Below are 27,189 nucleotides of genomic sequence, written 5' to 3' on the forward strand. Positions count from 1 at the left end.
AAAAAAAAAAAAAAGCAAAGCCAGGGACTTCACTGGTGGCGCAGTGGATAAAACTCTGAGCTCCCAGTTCCGGGGGACGGGGTTCCATCCCTGGTCAGGGAACTAGATCCCACATGCAGGCAGCAACTAAGGAGCCCTGTAGCTGCAACTAATGAGCCTGCCTGTCGCAACCAAGACCCGGCGCAACCACATAAATAAATATTAAAAACAAAATAGCAAAGCCAGAGTAAAATCAGAATTTAGTGCATAAAGTTTGTTACTAACAACAAACAGTGAATTAAACTTTGTCCCTATTTAAAAATATAATTCAAGAGTAACAAAAATATGTTTTATCAACTTTATCCATTCAAAAGCACATAGGTATATTAATACTTCATAAAATGCCAACTGTATTTGAATTCAGACTTACACCACTAAAGATGGCTCTTAGCTTTAATTTAGCAATTTCATGAAGAAAAATCCATTCACTGAGCTGTGTAGACTCAAACAATATTTACAGAGCAAAAATGTCAGGATATCTCTGGAATCCATGCATGTTTCCAAAATTTGAAATGGTGTATTCCTGTCTAACATAGGTCACTTCCATCTCAATCTGCTTCTCTTGAAAACAAGACACAATTTTGGCTGGATAATTCAAGACACATCCTGAGATTTGTTCTTCAAAAGCTGCCAGAAAGGGCTTCCCTGGTGGCGCAGTGGTTGAGAGTCCGCCTTCCGATGCAGGGGACACGGGTTCGTGCCCCGGTCCGGGAAGATCCCACATGCCACAGAGCGGCCTGGCCCATGAGCCATGGCCGCTGAGCCTGCGTGTCCGGAGCCTGTGCTCTGCAACAGGAGAGGCCACAACAGTGAGAGGCCCGCGTACCGCACAAAAAAAAAAAAAAAGCTGCCAGAAAATCTTAAAGCGTAATTCATACTCATCAAAAACTGTGGATCTCTTCTGAAAGTATAAAGTGAATTAGGTTATGTTTTGCGTTCATTTTTTTAAATCCCTATTTCTGAAATGTGATCAGGCTCTTTGTCACTACTAAATATGTGATTGCATTGAGTCCTGGGCAGGTAACCCTAGAAACTGAGTACATCTTCCAGTCACCATCAGCTGAATCCATAGGTCTAGTAGGAATCTGAATACCTGCCCTCTCATCAACAATAGTTTCTTGTGAAATTTCGAGTTCAGTGTGTTTGGCCATCTTGTCATATTGGTAAACAAACTGCTCCTCTGTGAACTATTAAGAGTTGTATTTCTTAGATCAGGGAAAGTAGCTTGATAAATCTTTGAGTTTTGAGGACCTAGAATTTAGCATACCAATATATGCAAATTAACCAAACATCCATATTCTGCCACCCTTTCTAAATATTCCATTATTCTGTGACTAGCGCGGACAGGAGCATGGGGAAAATGCACAACTCCAAGCTGCCTAGCCAAAGGCAGGTGCCCTGAAGCCCCCTGTGATATAGGTTAGTCAGAATGGCAAGGCTGGAAGTGAGTGACCTGGATGATTATCTAGGCCAGCCTTCATTTTAGAGATGGGGAAGTTAAGGTTCAGAAAGCAGAAGTGGACTTCTCAAGGTCACTTGCTCTGTCTGTGGTACACCCAGGTTTTCTGTTCCTGGTCCAGTGCTCTCTCTGACATCCTGCAGCAGCTTCTCTGTTTCAAGTCCTGCGTAAGATCCCAGAAAACAGGAACCAGCATGCTAGAGTTTGCTAGTATCCATAACTCCCTGAAATTTGCCCACATTTAGGAGTGAAAGACTTTTTATTATGATGAAACCCTTATAAGACTTCCCCCTCCCAATCCGTCTCTTCTGAGGCAACAGCTCACACTTATTCAGCACCGACTGTATGCCAGCCAAGTTCTAACCCACAACCACTTTTATCACAGTCCCCACTTTACAGATGAGAAAAGTGAGGTGCTCTAAGTTTACATATCTTGCCCAAGGTCACAAAGATAATTAGTGGAGCTGGGACTCAAATCCAGGCAGTCTGGATCAAGAGGCTGTGCTCTGGACTCTCCTATATTCTAGAAGGAGCAGCCTGTTCAAGGAAGGGGAATGAAGATGCCCATACTAGCCGATGGACTTTTTTTTTCTGATTGACATTTTTGCTACAACTTCACCCTTCAAAGATGCTTGTTCTCCCATATCCTTTCTCTACATGTCCCTTCCTCCCTGCAGGAACTTCGTAGACCCAATATATGTGTCACCGACTCCATCTCACCATCTGCGCCCTGTCTCTGATCCTCCCACTCCAACACCACAGCCTCGCTGCCCATTCGCCTGTCAAAGGATGACCAGTTGTCCAGTTTATAAACTCCAATTTGACTTTAATAAATTAAATTCCAGGCCATCACACAGCAATGGACATCATCATCTCCCACTATACAGAGGTGCAGCTCTGCTGTTTCTCCATCATCACACACTCTGTAAATAAAGCCCCTAAAGCCATCTCTCGGGGGAAGGCTTCCCATCAGGCTCCTGGCTCCCTCCTTCCAACACAGCCACTGCTCACAGAGAAGGCATCAAGTACAAAAACGGTAACAAAGGGGGAGGGAGGGATGAGGAGCAGAAGGGGAGGCAGGGAGGTGGGGAGTACCTGCCCCCCATCCCGGGCACCGGCCCGGCTTTCTATGAGCTGTCAATGTCCTCAGAGGCAGACATTGGTGCTGGTCGGAGTGGGGACCTGAGGGAGGTGAGGGAGCCCCATCCGAAAGGGAATTGCCTACCCTCCTGGGATAGGGAAGAAGGGTCACCTGGGAGAGATGCCCTCTATTACCTGTTCACTGAGGGTCCGGGACCACACATATAAATAGAAAAGAGAATAAATAAGGGAGGAAGGATCAGCTGAGGATCCGAACACCCCGAGACTCCCCTGAGGGGCCAGTGCCAACAGCAGGCCAGTGGGTCCGAGGAATGCCCACCCGCGCCAGGACAGAGCCTCCTCTTTCTCCGGGCCACCCGCTCCCTCCTCTGTGTCCTCAGCAACGGGTGTCCACCTCTCACACGCTTCCCGTTGCAAGTCCCCTTCCAACTAGCCCCAGAGCCCAGGGTGGACAGGGCTTCCTGGAACCCAGAGGGCTTCCCTGGCCCAGGCTACCGGGAATCCAGGAAGGGGAATGTAAGGGAATGTGGGGAAGGGGCTGAGAGGATGCCTGCCCTCTCCTAGCTCAGGAGGTGAGCAGGGCCCTCAGAGCTGGGGGCTGGGGTTGCCATTGGCCTTAGGTTTGGATTTGAAGGAAAAGCGCTTGATAAGACGGCGAGAAAAGCTGCCAGCCTTCTTTCGGACGCTGGGTGTGGCCGTCGCATTGGAGAGGTCATCGTGTGATTGGCTCAGACCGGCTTCCTTCTGACGAGGCCTCCGGCGGAAGATGAGCTTAGTGCCACTGCGCAGGAAGCTCACTGTGAGGGGAGAGGGGAGGCTGAGGCAGAGAGAGGGGCCCCACGGGGTGGGGTGAGGAGGGGAGCAGAGAAAGGACAAGCATGAAGGGGTCCAAGATGCAGAACAGAACAAACATGCCCTTTATCCTTCCTGAGGAAAACATGATGATGCTCCTGACCACCGCCCCTGAGGTGGAATGTCACGGGGCTGGCTGCTCCGTGAGGACAGATTGATGATTGGGCCTCTTTACTATGGAAAGACAAAGGCGGAGCAAAGGGTGTTCCTAAAAGCCATGAAGGGACAAAGTGGGTTGACGCTGACTTGCTGACCAAATTCCAGGATGTGAGCAGGAAGCAGTGTGTCTGGAAAACTTCAAAGAGGTAAATTCAGGACGAATATAATGAGAAGGGTGGTTACACGGCAGGCTTCGGACTTAGGACTCTCATTATTCCAAGAAGTGATGCAGGCTTAAATCATAAATAGTTATAAATACACTCGTGAGTGATAGACTCACTGGCAGAGGGATGTGGATGTCTGGGGGCAAGCCCTTGAACCTGAGAAATTAGAAATACCACAGCTGTGCACAGACGGTGTCACTGCTAGAGAGGTACTCCTAGGGTTGCCTGGGGTAGGAATTCTTATACTCACAGGGGAGAGAGTTAAGAATGAAAGGCAAGGGTGGTGGGTGAGAATAAGGGAAGGAGGATATGTGCTTAGATCCAGGAAGAAAGAAAAAGGGAGGTAAAAGGAAATATTTTTACATCTCTTCTTATCACCCAAGCCTGTTAGATCCAAGCCAAGACTCAAGACATCAAGTTCCCCCCTCTCTACTCAAGCTTGGCTGAAACAGGCTGGGAACTCTGGGATCCCTTAGGGGAGGAAGGAGGAGTTTGGCCCGAGGCTCCTATGTCCCTTAGTGTCCAGTGGGACCCAGGTGATGATACTGGGTATAAAAGAAGGGGGGGGGCTGCCAATATCTCCCCACCTTTGTGATCCTTGAGGCTGCGGGTTTCCAGCGCACCAGTAGACCCTGTTTCCGACTCAACATCATCCACAGAGGGCCTCTCAGAAATGTCCGAACGTGTTGTCTCATCTGCTTCCTGGACACTCGTGGGACTGGAGAGGGCATCTAGGGGTCCTGGGGACATGGCTGGTGGGTCTGAGGGAGGTGAGGAGGGACCTCCACTGGGCCCTGCATCATCCTGCATTGAGCCTTCCAGGGATGCCGCATAGCCCAGGGATAGTGCCAACTCGTCCTGAGCAATGGGCACCTGGCAGGAGGGACAAGTTTTAATGGGCAGGAGTGACCAATGAGGGTTCTCTCCCTAGCCCAGCTCCTCTCCCCAGAGCCCCGTTACCTTGGAAACACCGGAGATGATGAGTGTGCTACGCTTGGTGGGTGTCTTCTTGGCTGCCCGCCCGCTGGGCTCAGTCAGCTGGCGAATGGCTGTCTCTGCTACAGGGTCCAAGCCGTTGGAAAGGTGGCTCTCCCCTGCTGGATGATGGATACAGGGGATGGCTAGCCTGACTCCTCCCCAGCTCCTTCCTGGACCTGAACTCCTGTGCCCCACCCAAAACGGTTTTTGACTCTGGGGCCCAGGTGCCAACCACCACTCACACTTCCTGATACCCTACTCACGGCTGCTGCTGTGGGAGGTACTGCTGGGGCCACCGCTCTCGCTCAGCACAGTTGTTGTCTTCTCGGTCACCTCCACCTTGGACGGGGAGCGGGAGGGGGAGTCTGGTGGGTGGGGGAGGGTCAGTGAGCTGGGAGCTGCTTTAGAGTGGCCCCCACCCCCTACCGTCTTTATTGAGATGCAGACTTTGGTTGACTCAGAAGGTAGGGATGACTAAGGGATGATTAATCACAGGGGTGACTAAGAAGATGCCATGGGGACAAAAAGACACCACAGGAACCAATGGGAGCGTGGGAAAGTGCCATGGGGCCCACCAAGGGCGCGGAGAGATGCCATGAAAATATTGAGTGTGCAGAGATGGCAAAGGGGTCCAGTGGAGATAGGGGGAATTCCATGGGACCCCTAGGGATGGAAGAAATGTCATGGAGGGCCCCTGGGAGTGGGAGAGTTGCCAGGGAGGCCACTGGGTTTGTTGGAGGGTCCCACAGGGTGCTGGAGGTTGAGGGGCGAGGGAGGGGCAATTGGGCAGCTGGGGCTGGGAAAAGGGAAGGGGAGAGACATGTGAAAAGACAGAGGGGAAAAAAAAAAAGACAGAGGGGAACTTGGGGAGGTGGAAGTGTGAGAATACCGTAGGAGGGGCTGGTAGATCCAGGATTGAAGAGGGAGAGGACTAGTTAGGGAAATGGAGGGATGCAAGGGAAAGTTTGAGAGAGTCCAAGACGATGAGGAAGATGTGGTCGGAAAACAGGGAGAGTCGGAATTAGGGCTTTCCTTGCCCTTTCCCTGTCCAGCCACGGATCTGCAGTGCGGGGCCCCTGGCTAGAGCTGGGCTCCCAGGCTCCTCCTCTTTACCTAATTTGCCATCTACCCGGGGCCGGGACTGGACGGTGGTGACTGTGGTGACAATGGTGCCATCAGGCATGATGGTCCGGTCAAGCTCAATCTTCTTGGTAGGTGTGATGCTGGGGCGTGGAGTGGAGGGGGTGGGAGTGCCCAGGTTCCAGGGGGAGCCCTCCTCATACTGAAGCTGCCGAGGGGTGGAAGCGGAAAGAGGCAGGGCCTCAGAGACTGGTCTTCCCCCGTGTCCTCCCACCTCCCCCCAGGGGGCAGCTTCTCACCTCTACTGCCATGGTGGCTGCCTGCCCCAGGGCTTTCCCTGGCCCAGGGGTGAGTGGGCACACCTGTCTTCGGGACAGTGGTCTGGAAGGGGAGGCCACAGACATTGTGGCCTGGCCCAGGAATTCAGCTGGGGAAAGGGGTGGCACTGTGAGCTGGGGCCATGACCAGGCCCCGCTCAGCACCCACCCAGAGGTGCTCCTTCCTGCCCCATACTCACTGTCTCCACAGCTGCTACTCCTCAGCACTTTGAGGATCAGCTCCCGGCTCTGGGGCCCCAGATCCCTGTAGCCAAGAAGAGGTGGGGCAGGGAGGGGGAAGGTTAGCAAACTGAATCCACCCTTGAGTCGATCACAGGCCAGAGGCAGAGAGAGATGGAGGTAAATAAGATAGAGCAAGTGCTGCAATCATCCTCCAAATATGGTCTCTTCCCAAGAGAATGGGACGGGACTGAGCAGGGACCACACTACTCAGCTGGGCATCCAAATCCTCCATGCTCCTGCCCCATCCTGCCTTCACAGTCTCCCTCTATGGCAAATCTGTCTCTTTTTCCTTTACTCAAGCTGTTCCCTCTGCCATGAACACTTTTCTCTAACACTCTGTTAAAATCCTACTCTTGCTCGAAGGTGTGATTTAAATGCCACCTCCTCGGGCTTCCCTGGTGGCGCAGTGGTTGAGAGTCCACCTGCCAATGCAGGGGACATGGGTTCCTGCCCCGGTCCGGGAAGATCCCACATGCTGCGGAGCGGCTAGGCCCATGAGCCATGGCCGCTGAGCCTGCGTGTGCGGAGCCTGTGCTCCGCAAAGGGAGAGGCCACAACAGTGAGAGGCCCGCGTACCGCAAAATAAATAAATAAAGAAATAAATGCCACCTCCTCCATGAAGCCTACTCTGATCCTTAACCTATGGGTATTAAGCTCCCCCATCTAAGCACTTCCACGGCACTTTGTGTAAACCTGGACTGGAGCACTTATACCATCTTCTTTACGTACACCTGTCTCTGCTTCTAGCCTGTGATCAACTCAGGGCGGGGGTGTATCTTGGTTATATCTGGACTAGGCCAGGGCCTGGCAGACAGTAGAGGCTCACACCAAGGTTTACTGAAAACAGAGTTGATTCATGCCAGAGCTCTGCTGGAAGGCTCTGATCCCCAGTCCAGCCGTGGGAGCAAGGATGGGGGCTGGGGAGTCACTCCTTACAGTGCCAGGTCCTCGCTCCACTCCACCTCGGGCCCAGCCCTCATGGGCTTGGTCCACTTCTGTTGCATGGGGTTGTCGAGCTCAGCTACACAGCACACTTCCCCAGTGCCTGTGGGGAACCGGAAATTTGAAAATGCTCAGTTCCAAGCTGAGAGGCCACACCCTTGGCAGGGGCGCCAGGGGCACCTGCAACCATAGCCTCGGCAGTCCCCCAGAAGCTTCTGGCTCTCACCTTCCAGCTCACGTCCCAGGTGAGATGCTCGAAGCTGCCTTAGGAATAACCGGGTAGGTCTGGGGATGGCTGGCTGGGCTTGGGGCACCATAGGTGGCTTCTCACTCGGTACCTAAGAGCAGAAGGAGGTAAAAAGAGCAAGAATCCCGACACAGTACCCTGGGGAAAGTATGCACGCAAACTATCTGCTTTGAGCACCTACTCACCAGGCCCCCAGGGGCAGAGCAAGCCCTGAGGTTGACCATCATAGCTGGCTGGGTGCTGACTATGGAATCCTTGATCAGCTCCTCGATAGTGGAGAGCTCTACTTGCTCCTCACCTCTCTGCAGGGCGGAGAACAAGGAGGTGAGGCCCCCCAGCTCCGCCTCCCCCTCTCTGTTCTGCCGCTCCTCTCCCAGCCCTGCCCCCTTACCTCCCTGTTCTGCAGCTTGGGAAGCACTGTCAGCCTGAGATCTGGGCGATCCGTGAAGGCCCAGGATACAAGCAGGCCCTCACCAGGGATTTCCTCCAGGTTGACTTCCAACTGGGGACAGGGGACAAAGGGACTGGGTTGACTTGCCCCACTCCTCCAACTACTCCCAGCCCCACCCCCCCCCAGGACCCTCCCTTCCCAAATTCTGTCTGAGAGAGGAACCAAACTGAAAAGGCTGAGGCAACTGAACCGCCCGCCCCCTGCCCAACTCAGTTTCCCACATCCTCCTCCACCTGTGTTGGTGGCAGTGTCAGAGTGACGTGGTAGGTCTCCATGGAGACGGCAGCGGGGGACTGCTGGGTCACAGAGACTGGAAACATCACCTCCTCAGCAGAGAGCTGGCAATGCAGCACCTGAGACAGGCGAGGCACGGAGGCAAGAAGGGTCACGCACGGAGGAAGAGTGCTCAACTTGGCACTGCCCTGTCCTGCCCGACAACGGGTCAGCAGACCCCTCTCCACTTCGGTTTTCCTTGGGAATCACCTTTTGGGGGTCATAAGCCCATAAAAGAATGATAAAAGTCAAAGACTCCTCTCTCCAGGAAAATGCAAATATGCACACATGTACTACAGTTTGCATGTAACTTTAGTGGGATTTTCAGACCTCCTGAAGCCAATCTTGGGATCCCTAAGGCATTCAAAGACTTCAGGTCAAGAACGCTCAGACTAGAGGGAACTCAGGATCAGCCCCCACTCCAGCCCTAAAAGAAGACAGTGCCCATCAGACCCTTACCATGGTGCGCTCTGATTGGTCTGTGCAGGTCACATGACTGATGCTGGCTTTGGGTGGGAGTTGGGGCACCTCCTCAAAGGCGATTTGGATGGAGCTCTGAGGGAGTAATGTGGGCATAGGATCAGGTCTCTGGAGCTGCCACCCACAGGGCTGGCCTACTCAGTTGCTGGCTAGGCCCTGGCACTGCGGAGGCCTCAGCTGCAGGCTGGCTTCTGGCCCCTCATTGGCTCAGGGCTTTAGGACAGCAAGTGTTCCCCTTGAAGCCCGCCTTTCCAGGGCCTGCAGCTGCTAGGGAGAGCTGGGAAGCTAGACCGCCTCAGAGACCACATCACCTTGAGCTGAAGACCCTAGACTTCTCCTGGAATGCCAGGAGCCTCCCCCTTCTCCCCCACCTTCCTCTTCATCCCCACCCTACCCTGGAAGAAAGGTGTGCATAGAAAAAAAATAATAAAGGTGTTGGTGCCACCTGTATATCGTAGCTGGGCAGAGACACAGCTGAGCTAAGGATGAAAGCAGTAGGGCCCCCTATTCAAGACAAGAGCTAAACCTTCTTCCAGATAAATAGGATGTAGAGGCATAAGAGTATGACTCTATCCATATTCTTGGAGATGAAGACTAGCTCAGCATGGCCTTGGGGAACTTTACCAGAGGAACTGGGACGAAAAGCAAGCTCAGAGGGCTCAAGGGCCAGAGACTTGGCTTATTCCTCAAGGCAGACAGCAGGATGGCTTTAGGGAGCAGAAAGCTGCTTAGCTTAGGTGTTGTAAGAGCTTCCTAATTCTTCCACAGCAGTGGAAGCCAACTGCTGCAGCCCCATCCAGAGAGCAGGATGGGAAGAATTGAGGAGGGGGCACAGACTGAGCTGGCAGCTCCTCCTTGGGTCTTGGGATGGGAGGAAACAAATCCACAGGGCTCATTTGCCTGGCAAACCAGGGAAAGCCAACTTCTCTGCTACTGTAGCGGTCTTGTTCAAAAGCCAGGCCAAGGGAGATGGATGCTGGGAACGCCAGTCTCCCCACCCCCCTGCAAGGGAGGCTAATGTCCAGCTGAGTCAGCTGTCCTGGGGAGTCAGTCCTGACCCAGGGACAAGGTACAGGGAGAGCTGGGTGGAGGGTTGAGTTCACGGCATAGACTGACAGATGCCATCTGGCTTTCAGGTCAGCTGGGCAGAGGAAGCAGAGCAATTTCTTGCGTGGCCACTTCTGTTTCCAGGCATCTGGGGAGCTAGTGGAGTAAAACCCTCAGACTAGTGGTGGCTGGAAATGGAGAACCCTCTGAGCCAGGGGCTAATAGACTGCGAGGGCCAAGATGAGTGTGGACCCCAAGAGAGGGAGGTCTCCACCTCTTACCCTACCTCAGTCTTATGACCACGCTTCCTGCCCCACTTCCTGGGAGGCCAGCTGCCCATGGTGCAATGGGAGGAAGTAGGCTGGGTTAGTCTGTGACTGACCCTCAAGGGGCAGCTCTAGGCTCATCTACTGGGCGGGGCATGGAATGTCAATCTCCTTTCCACCTGAATACCTTTCCCTAAACACAGACACTGCAGGGAGCATGAAGAAGGACGTGTTAGACGGCAGCAGTGAAATTACTGAGGGATGGGGTAGGGTGGGGGGGATTCAGGCTCCCCGGAGACCTGCCTGATCACACCAGGGATCTGGGGCATGAAGTGCTGACTGGGTGTGGTGGCATGAGGACCAGGCAAATTCCTTCCACAGGTGCACATGTCTCCCTTCTAACCCCCGGCAGCACCCCCCCCACCCCCACCCAAGCCACATATACAACCAGCACCCAGGCTGGGAGGAAGTGCCCTGGGGCACAGGGATTAGCGTTGCTATGAGAACAGCAAGTTGTGCACTGGTCTGGAGCCAGAGAGTACCTAGACCGCAAGAATAGAGGATTTGGGACACAGCCGGATTTCTACAACCTCCAGCCTCACTTGCACCCTTTTCTCTGATCCCAGAGGAAAAGAGAGGCCATAGGGTTCCCCAGTTGCTCCCCACCCCCATACGTGCCTCCTGGCCTGAGCAGTCCCTCCTCTAGAAGAAAAGGCTCAGTGACGGGACCACCTAGGTCCTCCTGTCCAACTCACCCCATCCCTGCAGGCCTGCTCGTTCAACGCTCGCACCCAAGCCCGCTGCCAGTTCTCCCGGAAAGACTTGAAGGCGAAGAGCGACGCCAGGAGGCCCCTGACGCCTGGCTCCTCAGGGGCGCCGGCCCGAGTCGCCCGCAGCCTCAGCAGCGAGCGCCAAGCGCCCAGCTCCCGCAGGGAGCCGGCGGGCTCGGCAGCTAAGGCGGGTCCCGGGCCCCGGCCCCCGCGGGCCCGCGCCAGCCACAAGCCCCGGGCATACTGCAGCAGCCAGCCCAACACCGTAAGCAACGAGGCGGCGAAGAGGACCAGCAGGGCCGCCCAGCCCACGTCCCGCTGCCCCCAGTCTGGATCCATGCTCCGCGCGGGCTCAGGTCCCGGTTCCGGCTCGGGCTCAGCCGCTGCCCCGGGGGAGCATGGCCCGGGCGGGCCGCGGGGCGGGGGCGGGCTCCCCCGGGGCTGGGCGCGCGGGATCGGGGGCTCTCCGGGGCTGGGTGCCCGGGACTAGTGGGTGCCACAGATCGAGGAGAGGAGGTTCCTGGGGGATCGCGACGCCGGGGTCCCTCTCTCCGGAGTCCGGGGCCCTCCTCGGTTGGTCCGGCAGTCCAACCCGGGTTAGTCACCGGCCAGCGCCCGACTCCTCCCACGGCGGGGGCCCCACCGGACCCGGGCGGGGACTCGTCTGCGGGGACTCTGGGGCTCGCAGGCAGGCACCGGCTCCGGGAGGGCTGCGTGCGCAGAGCTGACACTGACAACACGGCCGGCCCCCCCGCCCCCATCCGGCCTTAAAGGAGCCGCACCCGCGGCGGGCGGGGCTTAGTGAGCCCGGCGTTCCAGCGCTAGAAGAGGGTGGGAGGAGGAGCGGAGAGCGGAGGAGGTTCTAGGGTTGGAAATAGGCGGGATCTTTAACTACCCCGCCCCATCCTGGAATCTGGGGTACTCCTGCTCCCCCGAGCTCAAGGCGAGAGTAAGCAAGAGTAATTTCACTCACCTGAGATGACGCCTTCGCTTTCCCCTACGATCCTTAGCTTTCCATAGTTTGGACGCCTGTGGGGTTAAAAAGGAGGTGACCCCTGTGGATAGCATCAACCCCTTATCCCAACACTCCCAGGCTCAGCAGCTTCTTAGTTCCTATGTCCTGGCGGAAGCTAGGCCCTGGGTATGTAGCTGCAGAGCATCCCTCCTAGATAGAAATGACTGGCAGAGGTCCAGCTAATACCGACCCGAGAGGAACCAGAACCTGAACCTGGTAGAGGTTGAGAATAGAACATGGAACACTGAACCACCTCCTCCACCCCCATCCTCTTCCCTCTGGAGCCAGGACCAAGGGACACCCTATTAACCTCCTTGCTCGTGTGGGTTTATTCTGGAGACATTTCCAAAGCCTGGGGCTGCTTCTGTTTTTAAAAATAATTTATTTCCATAGTAACAGCTCCTGCCTATGGAGCACGTGTAGAGGGGGTGGCAACGAGGAGGGAGCTGGCAATGCAGCACTGGACTATCAGTAGATTCAGCCAGAAGACCCTGCCATCCAAATATGTGATATCCCAGCAAGCACCCCCAAGATTATGTTATAGGTACACTCTGGCCTCAGGATCCATCCCTTTTCCTAGATTTAAGGGAATGGATTCCGTCCCTATAGGACAGAGGCTTGTCACTGCTTTCTGGAGGCAGAGGAAGGAAAATCCTACAAAAGGATTCAAAGGAATCCCCATTCCCCAAGAGGCCCTTTTTCTCCATATACATATGGCAGGCCTTCCTTAGAGAGGTAAACAGAGAGGCGTTAAGTATCTCTCTTCCAAATCCAGTCGTTAGTCTGAGCAGTGAGCAGATGGGAGTAAACAATGTCTTCTAAAGTGCGGGGTTGCAGAGCTAAGCAGAGCCTGGCAGGTCAGCGACAGGGTGCCTGAGCCACAGGAGGTGGTAGGAAAGCCTGGGGCAACCCCAGATTTCACTCTAAGGAATGGGGTAGGGTGATGGGGTAACCTTGCTGTGATCCTGCCCATGCATTATCACTGGACCTCCAAAACCATAGAAGATTCCTAGAGCGTGGATTTTTGTGTGTGTGTGTGCTACGCGGGCCTCTCCCGTTGCGGAGCACAGGCTCCGGACGCGCAGGCTCAGCGGCCATGGCTCACGGACCCAGCCGCTCCGCGGCATGTGGGATCTTCCCAGATTGGGGCACGAACCCGTGTCCCCTGCATCGGCAGGCAGACTCTTAACCACTGCGCCACCAGGGAAGCCCAAGAGTGTGGATTTTTAATCCTGAGGGGAGAAGAAATGAAGGGAGGAGAGAACTCAGGGACACAGAAGGAAGCTGTCAGTGGGCAGAGCAGCTAGGGCTAGGGGAGCAGGTTATGTGGAAAGTCGTCCAGTTACAGTTTCACTCTGAAGACCCTCTTCCCCCAAGAATCCTTTCCAGCGTTCTCCAGAGTTCATCTCAGGTCTCTGAGTTGTTGGGTACTTCAGCTCCTCCGCTGAGCACTTGGTCCGCGCTGCCAGATACCGCCTCACAATTCAGTCTTATATTAGTCCCTCTGCTTAGTCCTCCCAATCTTCCATCCACTTGTTACTAGACCTCTTGTACTTATTTCATTCTGCCTCTTATAGCCTAGCTGGTTGTTTATATGTCTGTTTTTCCCACTCACCAGAAAGCTGCTTAAGAGCTTTCTGTCTTACTCACCTCTCTTCCCTCATATTGACTCACGGTGCTTTAATATATGAAGTAGACTCCCTGGGGAAAACAACTGCATTTATATCACTTTGTGTCCCCACAGTACTTAAAAGCTTCCCATGCACATAGTAGGGGTTAGCAAATTCTTTGTAATTTTAAGAAGTCTAACAGAAAATATTCCAATATACATGTAAACACTGAGAATTTCTATATTGTTTCCATCTTTTGAAAACCCATTCAGGTCATCCAAGTGGAATGGGAGATCTTGGGGCTTGCTATCAGCTAACAACTTTTGATAAACTGACAGGAGAGAGGTGGGAAGAAATGGTAAAAGAGTAACTCAGCTGCTTGTAAAGAGCCACAGATATGGTCCTGCAAGTGTCATAGATCCAGACTCTCCAAAGCTGTCTCATATGGACTTTTTCAACACTGTGAAACATTTCTGGGACAGACTTTGTCAGGCAATCAGCCTTAATAGTGCATTAGCTTTGCTTACTGGCAGGCACTCAGAGCTCCCCAGTAGGAGATGCGCATCTCAGACCTTGTCTACTCAGCCCAAGAAACCAGCTGAAACTCATCTGATCCATGGGTCCTAGGACCAGCTTCAGCATTTAGGCAAATGCTTTGAACTTGTACCAGGACAGGCACAAAATTTCAAGTGTGGCCAAGTCATGTGTGTGTTTGTTTCTCCTGGTGAGTCTGATAATCAACTGGGCATTTACCATCATGGGAACAAAAATATTCAGATTATATGACAAGTATCCAAGTAACCATGTTCTGATGGTAACGTGTATGCATGGATGATGAATCCCCAGTGTCTTGATTTTGAACAAGTATCCCCTACCCTCTTCCAGGGGTGTGAGTGGGGGAGGGCTAACAATCTCTGGAGAAGAAGGAGACAAAGGTGCCCAATGCCAAGCTGGGAAGGAAGAGTTATTAGGATTGGCCTCCTAATAAAACAGGAAGTACTTACAGACTGTCCCTCAGACCTCCAGGGTGTCTCAGCCTGCTCCTGAGCAACAAGATAACTGAATGCTGCCTCCTCTGGGGCTCCGACAAGCTCCGCCTTTCCACCTGCTCCTGGCGTCTCACTTTCCCTGTTTAGAAGGGTCTTCCACTCTTGCCACCTACTGAAATCCTTAGAGACACTACTCTTCCTCAAGGTCCTCTCACCTCCCCTGGTCACAACTAATTGCTCTCTCCATGTGCTCCTATTGCCCTCTGTACCTCTTTCAGATCCAGACTCATTATGTGTGATGATGCCTTGTATATAGATATCTGTGTGTCCTTAGCCCCCTAGGAACACATTGTGGAACAGAAAACACTTTGCCTCTAGGGAATTTCCAGTCTAAGAGGCATAGATGCACACTCATGCACCCGTGTGCAGGTATATACACACACACACACACACACACACACACACACACACAACACACACACACACACACACACAGAAAAACAATACCAGTGGGATAATAAGTACTGAAAATTTGGAGGAATAGTACTATCAAGTAATTACTGGGAATACTTTATATACATGGTTTGAGTTGTTAATTAGAGCCACCTTCGAGTAGAAAGGACATTTCACATCTGGTTGTGAGAGACAGGAGGGCCTATCTTTGGCCTAAAAGGAGTCAACCTGACCCTGACTCCCTATTCAAGAGTGAACAAAATGTCAGCATACTTCAGTCGTCTCCCGCACTTCCTGGTGATGAATTCTTCTCTGAGGACTAGAAATCATTTGCCACCTAAGAGCTTGTGTGTCTGTGAAAGAGAATGAGATGCTGGTGAACTGTTATTTGCAAGGAAACAGATGCCAAGCCAAAGGCACCTAGCCTGGAAAAGAACCTGCCTGGGAATTCCTCAGACTTACTGGAAGCCAGACACTTGTGGGTCTGGTTCTCCTACTTAGCTCTTTCCAAAGCCTCAGCCTCACCTCCTCCGACTGGGAGCCTGGCACAGTGCAATGATCCAGGACCAAGGAAAGTCAAGAACGGGGTTAAATCCAAGACTTGAGGGCATGGGGGTACTCCCAGCCCCTTCAGTGCTGAAGTACCCCTCAGTGTTGCCCGGCAACTAACTGCTACTGCGGGGGCAGAAGGCGGGTGGGATGATGAAGGAAAAGTACCTGGATCAATGACACGGAAAAACATGAAGTGGGAAGGGCTTTTCAAGTGTCTGCGCTTTGAATTTTACATCATCTTCCAAATTGTAGCTGTGTTTCGGGGAACTGAGTTGTGTTTACCTTGGCTTCCTTCCCAACGCTGACTATGTTGGCAACAGGTTTTCTACACTGAGCAGGTGCTGCTCCACATCCTCATCCCGCCTGCCCTCCCCCTTGCTTCCAGTAGCCAACTTCCAGTCTCCAGAGGCGTCCCAGAGTAAACGCGGGGCATCGGCCCTTTAAACGCGACCAGCGAAGGCCGACGGAGCTAAACCTGACGTGGAACGAAGAGTAAGCGGCGTCAGACACGTGGTACAAGGAGGCGCTCATCTTGGAACCGGGCAAGGAGTTTTTCCGCTTTGGGCTGTACATCTTTAATATGATGTTAGGAAAGTATCCGCCTTTGTTTGTCCTCTTTAATTGCCTTTCCAATCCCCTCTTGATGATTCAACTCTCGAATAAAGGGTGTAGTTTAAAATCACACTTCTGTCCCCACTCTTATGCCCATATTAAAAATGGCTGCCGCCTTCCACAACGACAGTTGCTCTGCGAACTAGATCCGGGTGGAAACAGTGGGTAGGCAGATGCAGTGGGGGCAGAGCCAAGGTTGCTTTATAGAGGCTCGCGGGAGTCCTGAGGGCGGCTCAGGTCAGAGTTGTTGGGTTTCGCTCAGGGTGGTGTGGGAAGATCCAGCCTGTGGGGAGCGGCCACTCCTTACTGCTGGGGCCACAGGGCTTCTGCCCAGCTTGCCCGTTAGCTAAGGAGGGGGCCGACCGGGCCCCCTGGCCGGTCACCATGTGGGCCTTCCCGGAGTTGCCGATGCCGCTGTTGGTGAATTTGATCGGCTCGCTGCTGGGACTTGTAGCCACACTCACCCTCATCCCTGCCTTCCGTGGCCACTTCATCGCCGCACGGCTCTGCGGCCAGGACCTCAACAAATCCAGCCGGCAGGAAATGTGAGGGGCCGCGCGCGGGTCCGGGGCAGTGGGGAAGGGGTGGCCAGGCAGGGGCGGGGACTGGAGGGCTGGACTGCGAGCGGAGACGAAGTGCTAACCCAGCAGCCAGCCCGGGACTCTGGGAGGTGGAGGGCAGATCTGGTTAGCACTGGGGAAGGGGTGGAGGCGGGAAGGTGGGACCCTTGGGTGTATCTGGGACTCCAGTAGTGGTGCCCTTCCCCGCCCCCAAGTCAGGTTATGGTGATGCTTGCGCTAGTGAGTGACCACGCCCCCTTTCCTCTTCCCCCTCCCCACCGGCCTGCTGCTGGGCCACAGCCCAGAGTCCCAGGGAGTGATCAGCGGTGCTGTTTTCCTTATCATACTCTTCTGCTTCATCCCTTTCCCTTTCCTGAACTGCTTTGTGGAGGAGCAGTGTAAAGCCTTCCCCCACCATGAAGTAAGTGGGTTAGTGAGGGCTGCTGCCTGTGGCTGGGACTGGGAGCTACTGGAGAGAGTTGGGGTTATTTGGGTGGGGGTGCTTTAACTTGGGGGGGAGGGGAGGGACTGAGAAAGAAAGAAAAGATGGGAATTCTTGAAAGGAACTGTGAAGTGGGAGTAGGCTGGAGCCATGACCTGCCCGAGCCCTCCCCAGTTTGTGGCCCTGATAGGTGCGCTCCTTGCCATCTGCTGCATGATTTTCCTGGGCTTCGCGGATGATGTACTGAATCTGCGCTGGCGCCATAAACTGCTGCTGCCCACAGCTGCCTCACTACCTCTCCTCATGGTCTATTTCACCAACTTTGGCAACACGACCATTGTGGTACCCAAGCCCTTACGCCCACTTCTTGGCCTGCATCTGGACCTGGGTGAGTAGCGCTGCCACTTCTGCCCCTATGGCCCCTACTTCAGGGCACCCTTGCCCTGTGAGATATCCAGCAGAGCATCCTTCCTGGTGCTCCACGTTCTCCTCCCTGTTTTGTCCCTGTGTTTTCTTAGATCCTTTTGTTGGCCTTTCATCCCATCCTCTATCCTCACCACTTTTCTCAGAAGAATATCCTTAAATTCTCATTCTACAGGTGGCATTACTTCTCTTACTGTTTTCTCCCCCCAGGGATCCTGTACTATGTGTACATGGGGCTGCTGGCAGTGTTCTGTACTAATGCCATCAATATCCTAGCAGGAATTAATGGCCTAGAGGCTGGCCAGTCGCTAGTCATTTCTGCTTCCATCATCGTCTTCAACCTGGTGGAGCTGGAAGGTAGGTGGGATTGGACTAGGGAGAGGAGAGAAGTCTGAGTGTTAAGGAAGTTGCCTGATATCTGGCTTTGGGGAATTTGTTAAACGTGAGAAAGAAACTAAGATTTGTTAAACGTGAGAAAGAAACTAAGATTTGTTAAATGTGAGAAAGGAAAATAGCAGCCCTGTCACTTATAACAGCATTGGCACTAATAGGTAGGCCATGGTCTTCTCCTATTGAGCATAAACAACTTCACAAAACCTCAGAATCAGACAGGGTCACTCTGTGACCGTGATAGAATAAGACCAAAACTAGACCCCTCTGTAACCATGTCTGAGCATAGACAAAACCACAGGAACACGGTGCATCTCACAAAAATGACCAAGATCCCCTTCTAGCTAACATGAGTGGCTGCTGCTTCCTTCCGATAACAACTCAGTTCCTCTCACTTCTTGGATAAAAATTATTAAGATGCTCAATCATAGCATTATCTCTGCTGACAGCGCCCAGTGCAGGGCAAAACTCTGCCTCCTTGCATCCTCCCCAGAATTATTTAAAACAAATTCTATAAAAAGTCCTCCTAACACCTCCTTACTGAGGCATTCCATGGTTCCCCATGGTGTGTGGGTTCCAAAGTTTCTCTTGTTTCAAGTCAGTAAACCCAGCTTTGACTACAGGCGTGTTTCTGGTGGTTTTTGGATGATGGACATCCATAAGTACTTATTAAAGCTAAGCACTTTTAAAATGTGATCTCACTTTAAACTCTGTAACAGCTCTATGTGGCAGGTGTTTTCATCAGCCTTTTTTCACAGATAGGAAACTGAGGCTCAGAGAAGTTAAATGTGTCATGATCAAGGTCACACAGTTAGGAAGTAAAGCTGCTATCCAGACCTAGGTCTGAATGGTCTAAACCAAATGTAAGACAGTAACTAGTTTAGGAAGGGTTCATGAAAGAGGTGAAATATTGGGAACTTCTTGGGTGACATAAAAGGGATAGTGAGTTCTTGGGACTTAGAGAGGTGGATGATACAGCTTGGGACAGAACTCAGGGACAGACGAAAATAGGACCCAGGTGTGCAGGGGAAGTGGCTGTCAACGTTTTCTTCTTTCTTTTTCCCCTGCTTCCAAAGGTGATTGTCGGGATGATCATGTCTTTTCCCTCTACTTCATGATACCCTTTTTTTTCACCACCTTGGGATTGCTCTACCATAACTGGTAAGTAGGCCTGTGGATAGTGGGACAGCTATTTGAATTTGTGGCCAGTACCGTCCTCCTCATTGTGACCCATCTCCTGACGGAGAGGCTTAACCTGCGCATCTCTGTATTGAGTGTTTTCTGGGTCTTTTTGGTAATATTCTTAAATCTTAAATATTCTCTACCCAATTGTAGCTGGGGGCAGGTGCTGTGGAGCCCCCAGGAATAGATGGATTCGGGACCTTGTTTGCTGGAGAGTTGCTGGGAGAGCTGGAATGTCCTCTGAGCCAGAACTAGGGTCAGGGCTAGCCCAGTGCGCAGGGTGTGTGATGTGAGAGAAAGGATTGCTAATGCCTCTTGCCACTGGCTCGGATCCTCTCCCGTACACAGGTACCCATCACGGGTGTTTGTGGGAGATACCTTCTGCTACTTTGCTGGCATGACCTTTGCCGTGGTGGGCATCTTGGGACACTTCAGCAAGACCATGCTACTCTTCTTCATGCCCCAGGTGTTCAACTTCGTCTACTCACTGCCTCAGCTCCTGCATATCATCCCTTGCCCTCGCCACCGTATGCCCAGGTAGCCGCTTTGGGGCTTGAAAGGGACATCATAGCTTTTTCCCTTGGGATGCCTTAGACGTTTGCTGTGCAAAGGGAATGGGCCCAAAGAAGGGCTAACTCTTGCCATGCAGTTAGCCCTTTATACATTACAGAGCACATTTAGTTCCATGATCTCGTTTCATGTTCACAGCAGCTCTGATCACACAGAAGCAAGCAGCAGAGCCAGAAATAGATCTCAGGGTGTCTGACTCCACACTCAGGGCTCTTCCTATTAATTAACCACAGGGAGGAGAGTTCTGTGAGTAGTGGCCCAGTCACATGAAGCTGTCTTCCCCTGCAGACTCAATACCAACACAGGCAAACTGGAGATGAGCTATTCCAAGTTCAAGACCAAGAGCCTCTCTTTCTTGGGCACCTTTATTCTAAAGGTAACAGGGTAACAAGGAGGTAAGGCTCTAGGCTGCCATTCGGAATTCAGGGAATGGGGAACCTAGGCCTACATCACACCCAAGGGGAGTTTGGAAGCATTGAGCAGATCCCCATTCCTGAAGCGTAGGTATTAGCTGAAGTTCTCTCCAATTTTGACCCCTCCAGGTAGCAGAAGGCCTCCGGCTAGTGACAGTGCGCCAGAGTGAGAATGAGGACGGTGCCTTCACAGAGTGTAACAACATGACCCTCATCAACTTGCTACTTAAAGTCTTTGGGCCCATGCATGAGAGAAACCTCACCCTGTTCCTGCTGCTGCTACAGGTGCAATGCTGATGGTGATGTGATTTACATCTCCTTGTCTCCCTTTCTCTGTGGTTCTTACTGTAGTTCATTTCTCCTTACAGGTCGTGGGCAGTGCTGTCACCTTCTCCATTCGGTACCAGCTTGTCCGACTCTTCTACGATGTCTGAGTCCCCTGATCCACTGTCCTTTGCTTCACGGCCTCCAGATTTCCTGACTCAGGCCGACCTCTTCCAGACCAAGATTGCCTCCTGGCCCAGGCCTCTCCCCGCTTCATTGTCCTCCAGATTTTGTCCTCAGCATTTCCTTTCTCCTGTGATTATTGACATCCTGGGCCATTCTTGCCCTCTAATGACTATTTTTTTTTTTTTTTTTCCTTTTTTGCTGTACGCGGGCCTCTCACTGTTGTGGCCTCTCCCGTTGCAGAGCACAGGCTCCGGACGCGCAGGCTCAGCGGCCATGGCTCACGGGCCCAGCCGCTCCGCGGCATGTGGGATCCTCCCGGACCGGGGCACGAACCCGTATCCCCTGCATTGGCAGGCGGACTCTTAACCACTGCGCCACCAGGGAAGCCCCTCTAATGACTATTTGATTGGACTTCGCCTATGGCTTTCTTCTACTTGCCACTCCCCCTCTCCGTCCCATCTTTGCAGCCTCCTAAGGTGGGATACTGTAGCTTTGATGCAATTACCCACAACTCTGACACTCAAGAAATATGCTGGGCCTGGGGATAGAACCCTGGCTGGGGATAGGGACACAGGCTCGAAGGTGACTTGACATTTGACTATAAATTAAGTATTCTGATGATTTAGCAGACTGGGGGGCCTGTGCTCCCAGTGGTGACAATAAACTGTCGTCTTTTTCTTGTTGTTCCTGTAGGTGTATCTCCTATACAGGGCATTTTAGGGTAGACTGGGAGGGTTGGTGGAGGCATTTCCTCGGAGAGGATGCCTGTCTCTCTGCCCCATCCTTTTTCTTTCAGTACATCAGGCCCCTCCTAGCAATAAGGGAACAGAAAGAACAGACCAGACAGAACATGTTGAATAAATAGGAAATCCTGCTGCTCAGGTGGCATAAAGGGCCATAAGATTGGTGTTATCTGTTCTCTGGTATGGGGTTGGACTTGCAGGGGGTCTCATTCCTTCCCTTTTTCACTCTCCCTTTGCCAGGCAGGAGGAGGGAGTGACCAGACCTGGGACCGGAGGAAGAGGTAGCCGTAGTGTTGACCCCTTTCCTTTAAAAATCCTAGACCCGCACAGACTTCCTTGAGGCTCTTGAGGTGACTTCAGACTCCACCTTCTTTGTCTTCCGGCTCTGGTCTGGGCTATAGGGTTTAAATCTGGCGCGCTTCACTTGGATTGGCTACACCCGGGAGTAGTTGGCTGTCTGCTTGCTGCCGCTCCTCCTCGCCTTTTCCCCGGGCAAAAGGTTTTCAAATTTGGCCAATCGGCGGGCGCGTTCCCTCAGCTGAGGCGCGTCATCGAAGGGTTAACCGCAGCCAACCGGAGGCGGGTATTGGAGAAAAGAGCCAATCAGGAGGACGCGGGGGTGCGCCCTGGGGGCTTATAAGGGCGGCCCTTGGGCGCGCGCGACAGCAGTTGGACTGCGGCGGACGGCTGTTCCTTAGTCTCGTGAGCAGCCCTCCTCTCCGTTCCTCTACCTCGCGCAGCATGTCGGGCCGCGGCAAGACAGGCGGTAAGGCCCGGGCCAAGGCCAAGTCGCGCTCGTCGCGAGCGGGCCTCCAGTTCCCCGTGGGCCGCGTGCACCGGCTATTGCGGAAGGGACACTACGCCGAGCGGGTGGGCGCCGGCGCGCCGGTCTATCTGGCGGCGGTGCTCGAGTACCTCACAGCCGAGATCCTGGAGCTGGCGGGCAACGCGGCCCGCGACAACAAGAAGACGCGGATCATCCCCCGCCACCTGCAGCTGGCCATCCGCAACGACGAGGAGCTCAACAAGCTGCTGGGCGGCGTGACGATCGCCCAGGGAGGTGTCCTGCCCAACATCCAGGCCGTACTGCTGCCCAAGAAGACCAGCGCCGCCGTGGGGCCGAAGGCGCCCGCGGGCGGCAAGAAGGCCACCCAGGCCTCGCAAGAGTACTGAGGGCGTCCGCGCCGCCGCCACCGTCGCCGCCTGGCCCCTCCCCTCGCCACCACAAAGGCCCTTTTAAGGGCCACCACAACGCTCACGGAAAGAGCTGGGCCGCGTCGGGCTCCCGGCCGGGCGGCAGCTCACTCGCCCCCTCCGCGGCCCCGCCGCCGCGCGGCCTGCCCCTCCCCCGCGCGGCTCGCTCCAGCCGTGGCTCGGCGGAGGGCGGCCGTTTGAACGCCGCTCGGTGCCAGGAGCGAGCTCGTGACTCGGCCGGCCTGGCCCCCTAATGCTGATGGGCTGCGGGGAGGCCGCGGCACCTTCTAGAAGGCTGGGCCGGCCGCGCTGACGCAGGGCTGGGGCGCGTGGCGGGGAAGGTGAGTCGGTGCGGACGGCCGCCGGCGCGGCCGCGCGCGCGCGCGTTCCCCACCAGCCCGGTGCTCAGGACGGGACTCGGTTGACGGCGGCGGCGGCGGAGTCAGTCGGTCACTTCATTTGTCCCGGGACGCCCTTTGCTGCCGGATCCCGAGCCTTGCACGTCCGCGCTCCCTCCATCTCCACTCGCAGGCCTGTGCGCGTCCCGGAAGACACACTTCGCGGCGTGAGCGTCTCCCGCGGTGTCGGGTCCCGGCGGCGTGGGGTCTAAGGGAGTCCTGCCCCTGGACTCGCGCCCCTCCCGGCGGGTCCGCTCCGCAAGCCAAGCACCTAGATACCAGCACTAGTCCGTTAATCCCCATCTGGACTGAGTCGCCGTTGGCCTCGGAACTGGAATTTTGCAGCTAACCCAACCAAGACAGTACTTTAGGTATTGGGGAGTTTCAGATGGACTAATTTTGTTTATTAAAGGATTTTCTTTTTTAAACAGTGAGGTGTCTCTTCATTTTGCAGACGGGTTGTAGGATCGATGACTGTAGATTCCTAAAGGTAGTGGGGGAGGGGAGCTATCTGATACAAAGGCTTTACCGTTAACTGGAGCGGCAAATCGTAGATTATAAGATTATGGTTCTTTCTTGGTGTTCCCTGGGAGACAATTAATTCTGTCAGAACTACTGAGACAGAAACAGAAGGCAATGTATTCCAGGAGAACTTTGGACAGAGGTCTTAGCCTCTGAGGTAAGGAGCAAAGGGTCTTGTGTTTGTCCTTATTTTTCTTTTCTGCAACCCCATCAAAAACAAAGCCACCTTCAAATCTAGTTTATTAGTAGAGTTGGTTACATTCAAAGGCTGTGGCTTGTTAGATGTTTCTTCTCCAGAGACTAAGCCTCCACCTACTGAGGAGACAAGACATAACCAAGGCCCCAAGTTGAGACAAGTCTCTAAGTCTCCGCCCCTGCAGTTCCATCCCCTGGGTAATCACCCCTCAGGTAACAGTGAGACTGGGGCACTGAGGGCTGGGATGTAGGCACGGGGCACCAGCAACCCAGGCACCTGTGCCCCACAGACCAGTTAGTGGGCATCATTGAGCTGCCGTGCAACATCCAAGATGTTCTTGGCTCCTTTGTTCAGCAACAAGGTGGCCAGGCTGATGCCCAGGCTCTCAGCAGCCAGCTGGGCTTGTCGTGGAATGTTCCGGGCAGTGATGCCCACAAGCTGTGGATCATCCTCAGGGCCATCTTCATGCTGGGTAAGGGAAGGAGGGTAGGATTTGGTGAGCACGAAAGGGGAAGTAACATAGAGACGTGTTTTTTACCCTCTCCGTCACCCTCCAGCCTTGGCACCTGGGCAGGGACATGGATGGTGGTCTGCATGGTCTCTTGCATGCTATCTGCACCATTCAGACTCCAGACTCCTCCAGTCAGGTATAGCTGGGAAAGAAAACAGTTGCCTCAGCATACTGTGAGAGGGAACTGCTTAGAAACCTGGGCTTTTCTTGCTGGCAGCTCAGGATGCACAGGAGAAATGCCAGAGTCCCTTCCCTGCCCTCCCACCCATCTTCCCCTGCTTACTTGCCCATCCTTCATAGCTGTATGAACTGCCACTGGCACACTGCAGCCTCCTTCCTGCAACAAGTTCTCCCTGTGAGCTCCAAGGACCCTTACCACCACCCTGTAACCAGAGTCCTCAGAGATAACAGACCCCTCTAAGGACATAACTGAAAATGAGGTAGTGGCCCAGACCTGGGTCCTGTCCATACTTTGAAGGATGAGTTACCACTAAATACAGAGCAATAATTTGAGAAATCTCCCCACTACCCTTCCTAGCTCCCCAGGTACCCACCCCTCCACAAGAGCACAGGCCCTACCAGGTGCCTCAGGAAGGCCCGTTCAGCAATGCAGCGAAGCAAAGTCTCAGGATCATGCAACACACCCACCAGATCCAAGATGTCCTGGTCCTTGGCTCGAACTTCCACGCCCAGAGCCCCCTGATGGAAAAATAGCCTAAGATATCAGGGCCAATCTTTCCCCAACCAATGGAGCTAAGGACGGGAACCAGCCTACTTCCACCTGTTTGCCAGGTCCTTTTGGGCCAGTAGCCTCCCAAGGCTTGCCCCTCTCTGGGAGTGTTCTTGGTTGAAAACAAAAGAAAGGGACACATCAATACACGGCTTCCCTGGTCAAGCATACCTGACCCACAGCATACATGCACTCCTCAGGGTGCAGGATCTGTGGGGGCAGAAGAGGCAGTCAGAAGGGTGGAGGTGGGAGTGCCTAAAAGCACACAGCAGTGAGATGGGGCTTTTCTAGCATACAGAAGGGCTGGAGAGGCAAGAGTGGGAGTTTGGCCTCTGATCCCCAGTCTTCCCTACCCGGGACTCATTTCCAGCTTGCACTGTTAGAGATGGGATTCAAAAAGAGAACACAGGCAGGAAGGAGATGAAGACAGCTGGGGCATGAAGAGTGGCAGGCCCTACCTGCCCCACCCGGTTCTGCCAGCCCATGCGCTGCAGGCCAGCTGCGGCCAGGATGATGGCACTGAACTCCTGCAGCTCATCCAGCTTCCGAAGCCGTGTGTTGAGGTTTCCCCGCTGTGGAGAGGCGCTAAGGACCACAAGCTTTGGGCAGTCTGGAGCCTTATGCTGTTCCCTTTGCCTGAGTCTCTCAATCTGCTAACTTCTCACCTTTGAGTTCTCAGCTTAATGACAACAGCTAACACTTACTTCATACTTACTACATGCCAGACGCTTTAGATACATCAATTCATTTAATTTTCACAACCCTATGACATAGGTAGTATTATCATCTCCATTTTACAGATGAGAAAAATCATAGAGAGGTTTTAATTTATTTAATAACTTGCCCAAGGTTATAAGACCTCTGAGAAGTCTTCCTTGACTCTCAAGTCTGTGTTTAGATGTTCCAGCTAGAAGCTTCCAGAGAATTCCCTACTTTGTGCACTGGAGCACTTAGCAAATACTATTTTGAAAATCAGTTTTACAAACATATAACATTGTAAAGATCAAAACAATATAGTGGAATATAAAATAAAAATGGAGTTATGGTTACCAAAGGGGAAAGGGGATGGGGGGAGATAAGAGTTTGGGATTAGCAGATGCAAACTACTATATATAAAATAAACAACAAGGTCCTATTATATAGCACAGGGAACTATATTCAATATCTTGCAATAAACTACAATGGAAAAGAATATGAAAAGGAATATGTATATATATGTACAACAATCACTTGCTATACACCAGAAACGAACACAACGTTGTAAATCAACTATAATAAAACCAATTTTTAATTATTTAAATTTAAATGGAAGCACCCCCCCAACCCCCCTCCCTCGATGTAATCATTATTCAGTTTCACTCTGTATTATCAATGCCTGGTTGTCTGTCTCCAGCACTAAAATGTAAACTCCGTGTAAGCAGGGACAATGTTGATATTGCTAACCATATCCCCAGTGCCAGGCACTTGCCTGGGGCTAAGAAAACATGAAAGGATTATGAATGAATGGATGGGAGTCCACTGCATCCATGGTCCACTTCCTCTGGAAGCCCCTTCTACTCTCACAACTCCCAGAGCCCTCTGGACCTGGTCTTCCTCCTTGGCTGCTGCCTCCTCCCTCCGCTAAAAGGATACAATACTCTTGAACTCCAGATGTGGAAACTTTCTCTGCAGCTGGGCCGCTCTCCGCAGGGAGCTAGTTCCCACCACGCTGCTCAGAGAGATGGTTTAAAATGAGATTTAAGTCGCATGAGATTTAACTAGGCAGGCACTGTTCCTTTCCTCCTCCTCCAACCCCTCCATCTTCTGTGCACATCCCACCAAGATGCCTATCCAGGCCCCACTCACCTCTTCTCTGGCAAGGTTTCTAGGGTCTTCCCAACAAATTTTGGGTGAAAGACCACAGCATCATAGGGGCTCTCCCGCCTGGGGATGGAGGGAAGGTCATAGAATAAGGGAGAGATCTCGGTTCAGGTCACTTCCAGGCTCTCTCAATAGTCAACTAACTGGCATTTTCTGAGTTTTCTGCCATGCTTAACACTCCTCAGGGCAGGGGAGACAGCCTAGAGGCAGAGGGCCAAGTCCCAAAGGGAAAAGTCAAGGTTAATATGATGTCTACCCCATGCCGAGGCCCCCTGACTGGCAGGACTCTTACTTGCAGATGGCTCCAATGGTGAAGCCAGGAGGAAGCACCGTGGGCAGGTCCTTCAGGGAGTGAACAACCAGGTCCACTCTAGAAAGATGGCAGAGAGGGAAGGAGAAGGGGTCTGAGCAGCACGTCCCCAGCCCTTCTCCACCCACTCCTGCCTGTACGTCACTGGCAGAGCCTAGAGCGGTTGAGGAAGCAGGCGTTTCTGAGGCCTTGGGGC

General features: G+C 53.2%; 4 protein-coding genes across 8 annotated transcripts in view; 2 read left to right on the forward strand and 2 right to left on the reverse strand.

Annotated features, from left to right (window-relative positions):
• Window positions 1-2,275: 2,275 nt before the first annotated feature.
• Window positions 2,276-11,603, reverse strand: C2CD2L (C2CD2 like). 2 transcript variants are annotated; one of them, XM_007456283.1, is made up of 14 exons: window positions 10,854-11,603; window positions 8,765-8,860; window positions 8,266-8,385; window positions 7,973-8,083; window positions 7,767-7,883; window positions 7,561-7,672; window positions 7,329-7,437; window positions 6,350-6,414; window positions 6,132-6,259; window positions 5,866-6,040; window positions 5,016-5,117; window positions 4,735-4,871; window positions 4,362-4,647; window positions 2,276-3,396 (listed from the first exon to the last, which is right to left on the reverse strand). In XM_007456283.1, the coding sequence occupies exons 1-14, from the start codon at window positions 11,205-11,207 to the stop codon at window positions 3,185-3,187; spliced, it is 2,124 nt and encodes a 707-aa protein (XP_007456345.1). In that variant the 5' UTR covers window positions 11,208-11,603; the 3' UTR covers window positions 2,276-3,184. The 2 variants fall into 2 exon arrangements, with proteins under 2 accessions (XP_007456345.1, XP_007456346.1); XM_007456284.1 differs by having other exon boundaries at window positions 2,301-3,396; window positions 4,735-4,868.
• Window positions 11,604-16,079: 4,476 nt separating this feature from the next.
• Window positions 16,080-20,701, forward strand: DPAGT1 (dolichyl-phosphate N-acetylglucosaminephosphotransferase 1). Its single transcript, XM_007456285.1, has 9 exons — window positions 16,080-16,644; window positions 16,960-17,080; window positions 17,276-17,489; window positions 17,735-17,881; window positions 18,991-19,075; window positions 19,445-19,633; window positions 19,955-20,042; window positions 20,209-20,364; window positions 20,448-20,701. The coding sequence occupies exons 1-9, from the start codon at window positions 16,484-16,486 to the stop codon at window positions 20,511-20,513; spliced, it is 1,227 nt and encodes a 408-aa protein (XP_007456347.1). The 5' UTR covers window positions 16,080-16,483; the 3' UTR covers window positions 20,514-20,701.
• Window positions 20,702-22,013: 1,312 nt separating this feature from the next.
• On the forward strand, window positions 22,014-22,445 carry H2AX (H2A.X variant histone). Its single transcript, XM_007456286.1, has one exon. The coding sequence runs from the start codon at window positions 22,014-22,016 to the stop codon at window positions 22,443-22,445; it is 432 nt and encodes a 143-aa protein (XP_007456348.1).
• Window positions 22,446-23,609: 1,164 nt separating this feature from the next.
• HMBS (hydroxymethylbilane synthase) overlaps window positions 23,610-27,189 on the reverse strand; it is a 7,756-nt gene continuing 4,176 nt past the window's right edge. For 2 of the 4 annotated variants that reach the window (XM_007456287.1, XM_007456288.1), the window contains exons 6-14: window positions 26,976-27,053; window positions 26,669-26,746; window positions 26,456-26,531; window positions 25,282-25,395; window positions 24,995-25,033; window positions 24,673-24,792; window positions 24,377-24,430; window positions 24,149-24,235; window positions 23,610-24,050 (exon numbers count right to left, since the gene is read on the reverse strand). In XM_007456287.1, coding sequence (XP_007456349.1) covers window positions 23,877-24,050; window positions 24,149-24,235; window positions 24,377-24,430; window positions 24,673-24,792; window positions 24,995-25,033; window positions 25,282-25,395; window positions 26,456-26,531; window positions 26,669-26,746; window positions 26,976-27,053 — 820 coding nt within the window. In that variant the 3' untranslated portion in view covers window positions 23,610-23,876. The remainder of the gene's footprint in view (window positions 24,051-24,148; window positions 24,236-24,376; window positions 24,431-24,672; window positions 24,793-24,994; window positions 25,034-25,281; window positions 25,396-26,455; window positions 26,532-26,668; window positions 26,747-26,975; window positions 27,054-27,189) is intronic. The other 2 variants (XM_007456290.1, XM_007456289.1) reach the window with 1 other exon arrangement.

This window comes from Lipotes vexillifer, unplaced genomic scaffold, assembly GCF_000442215.2.
Source record: "Lipotes vexillifer unplaced genomic scaffold, Lipotes_vexillifer_v1.1 scaffold753, whole genome shotgun sequence".
NCBI classification, from domain to species: Eukaryota; Metazoa; Chordata; class Mammalia; order Artiodactyla; family Lipotidae; genus Lipotes; species Lipotes vexillifer.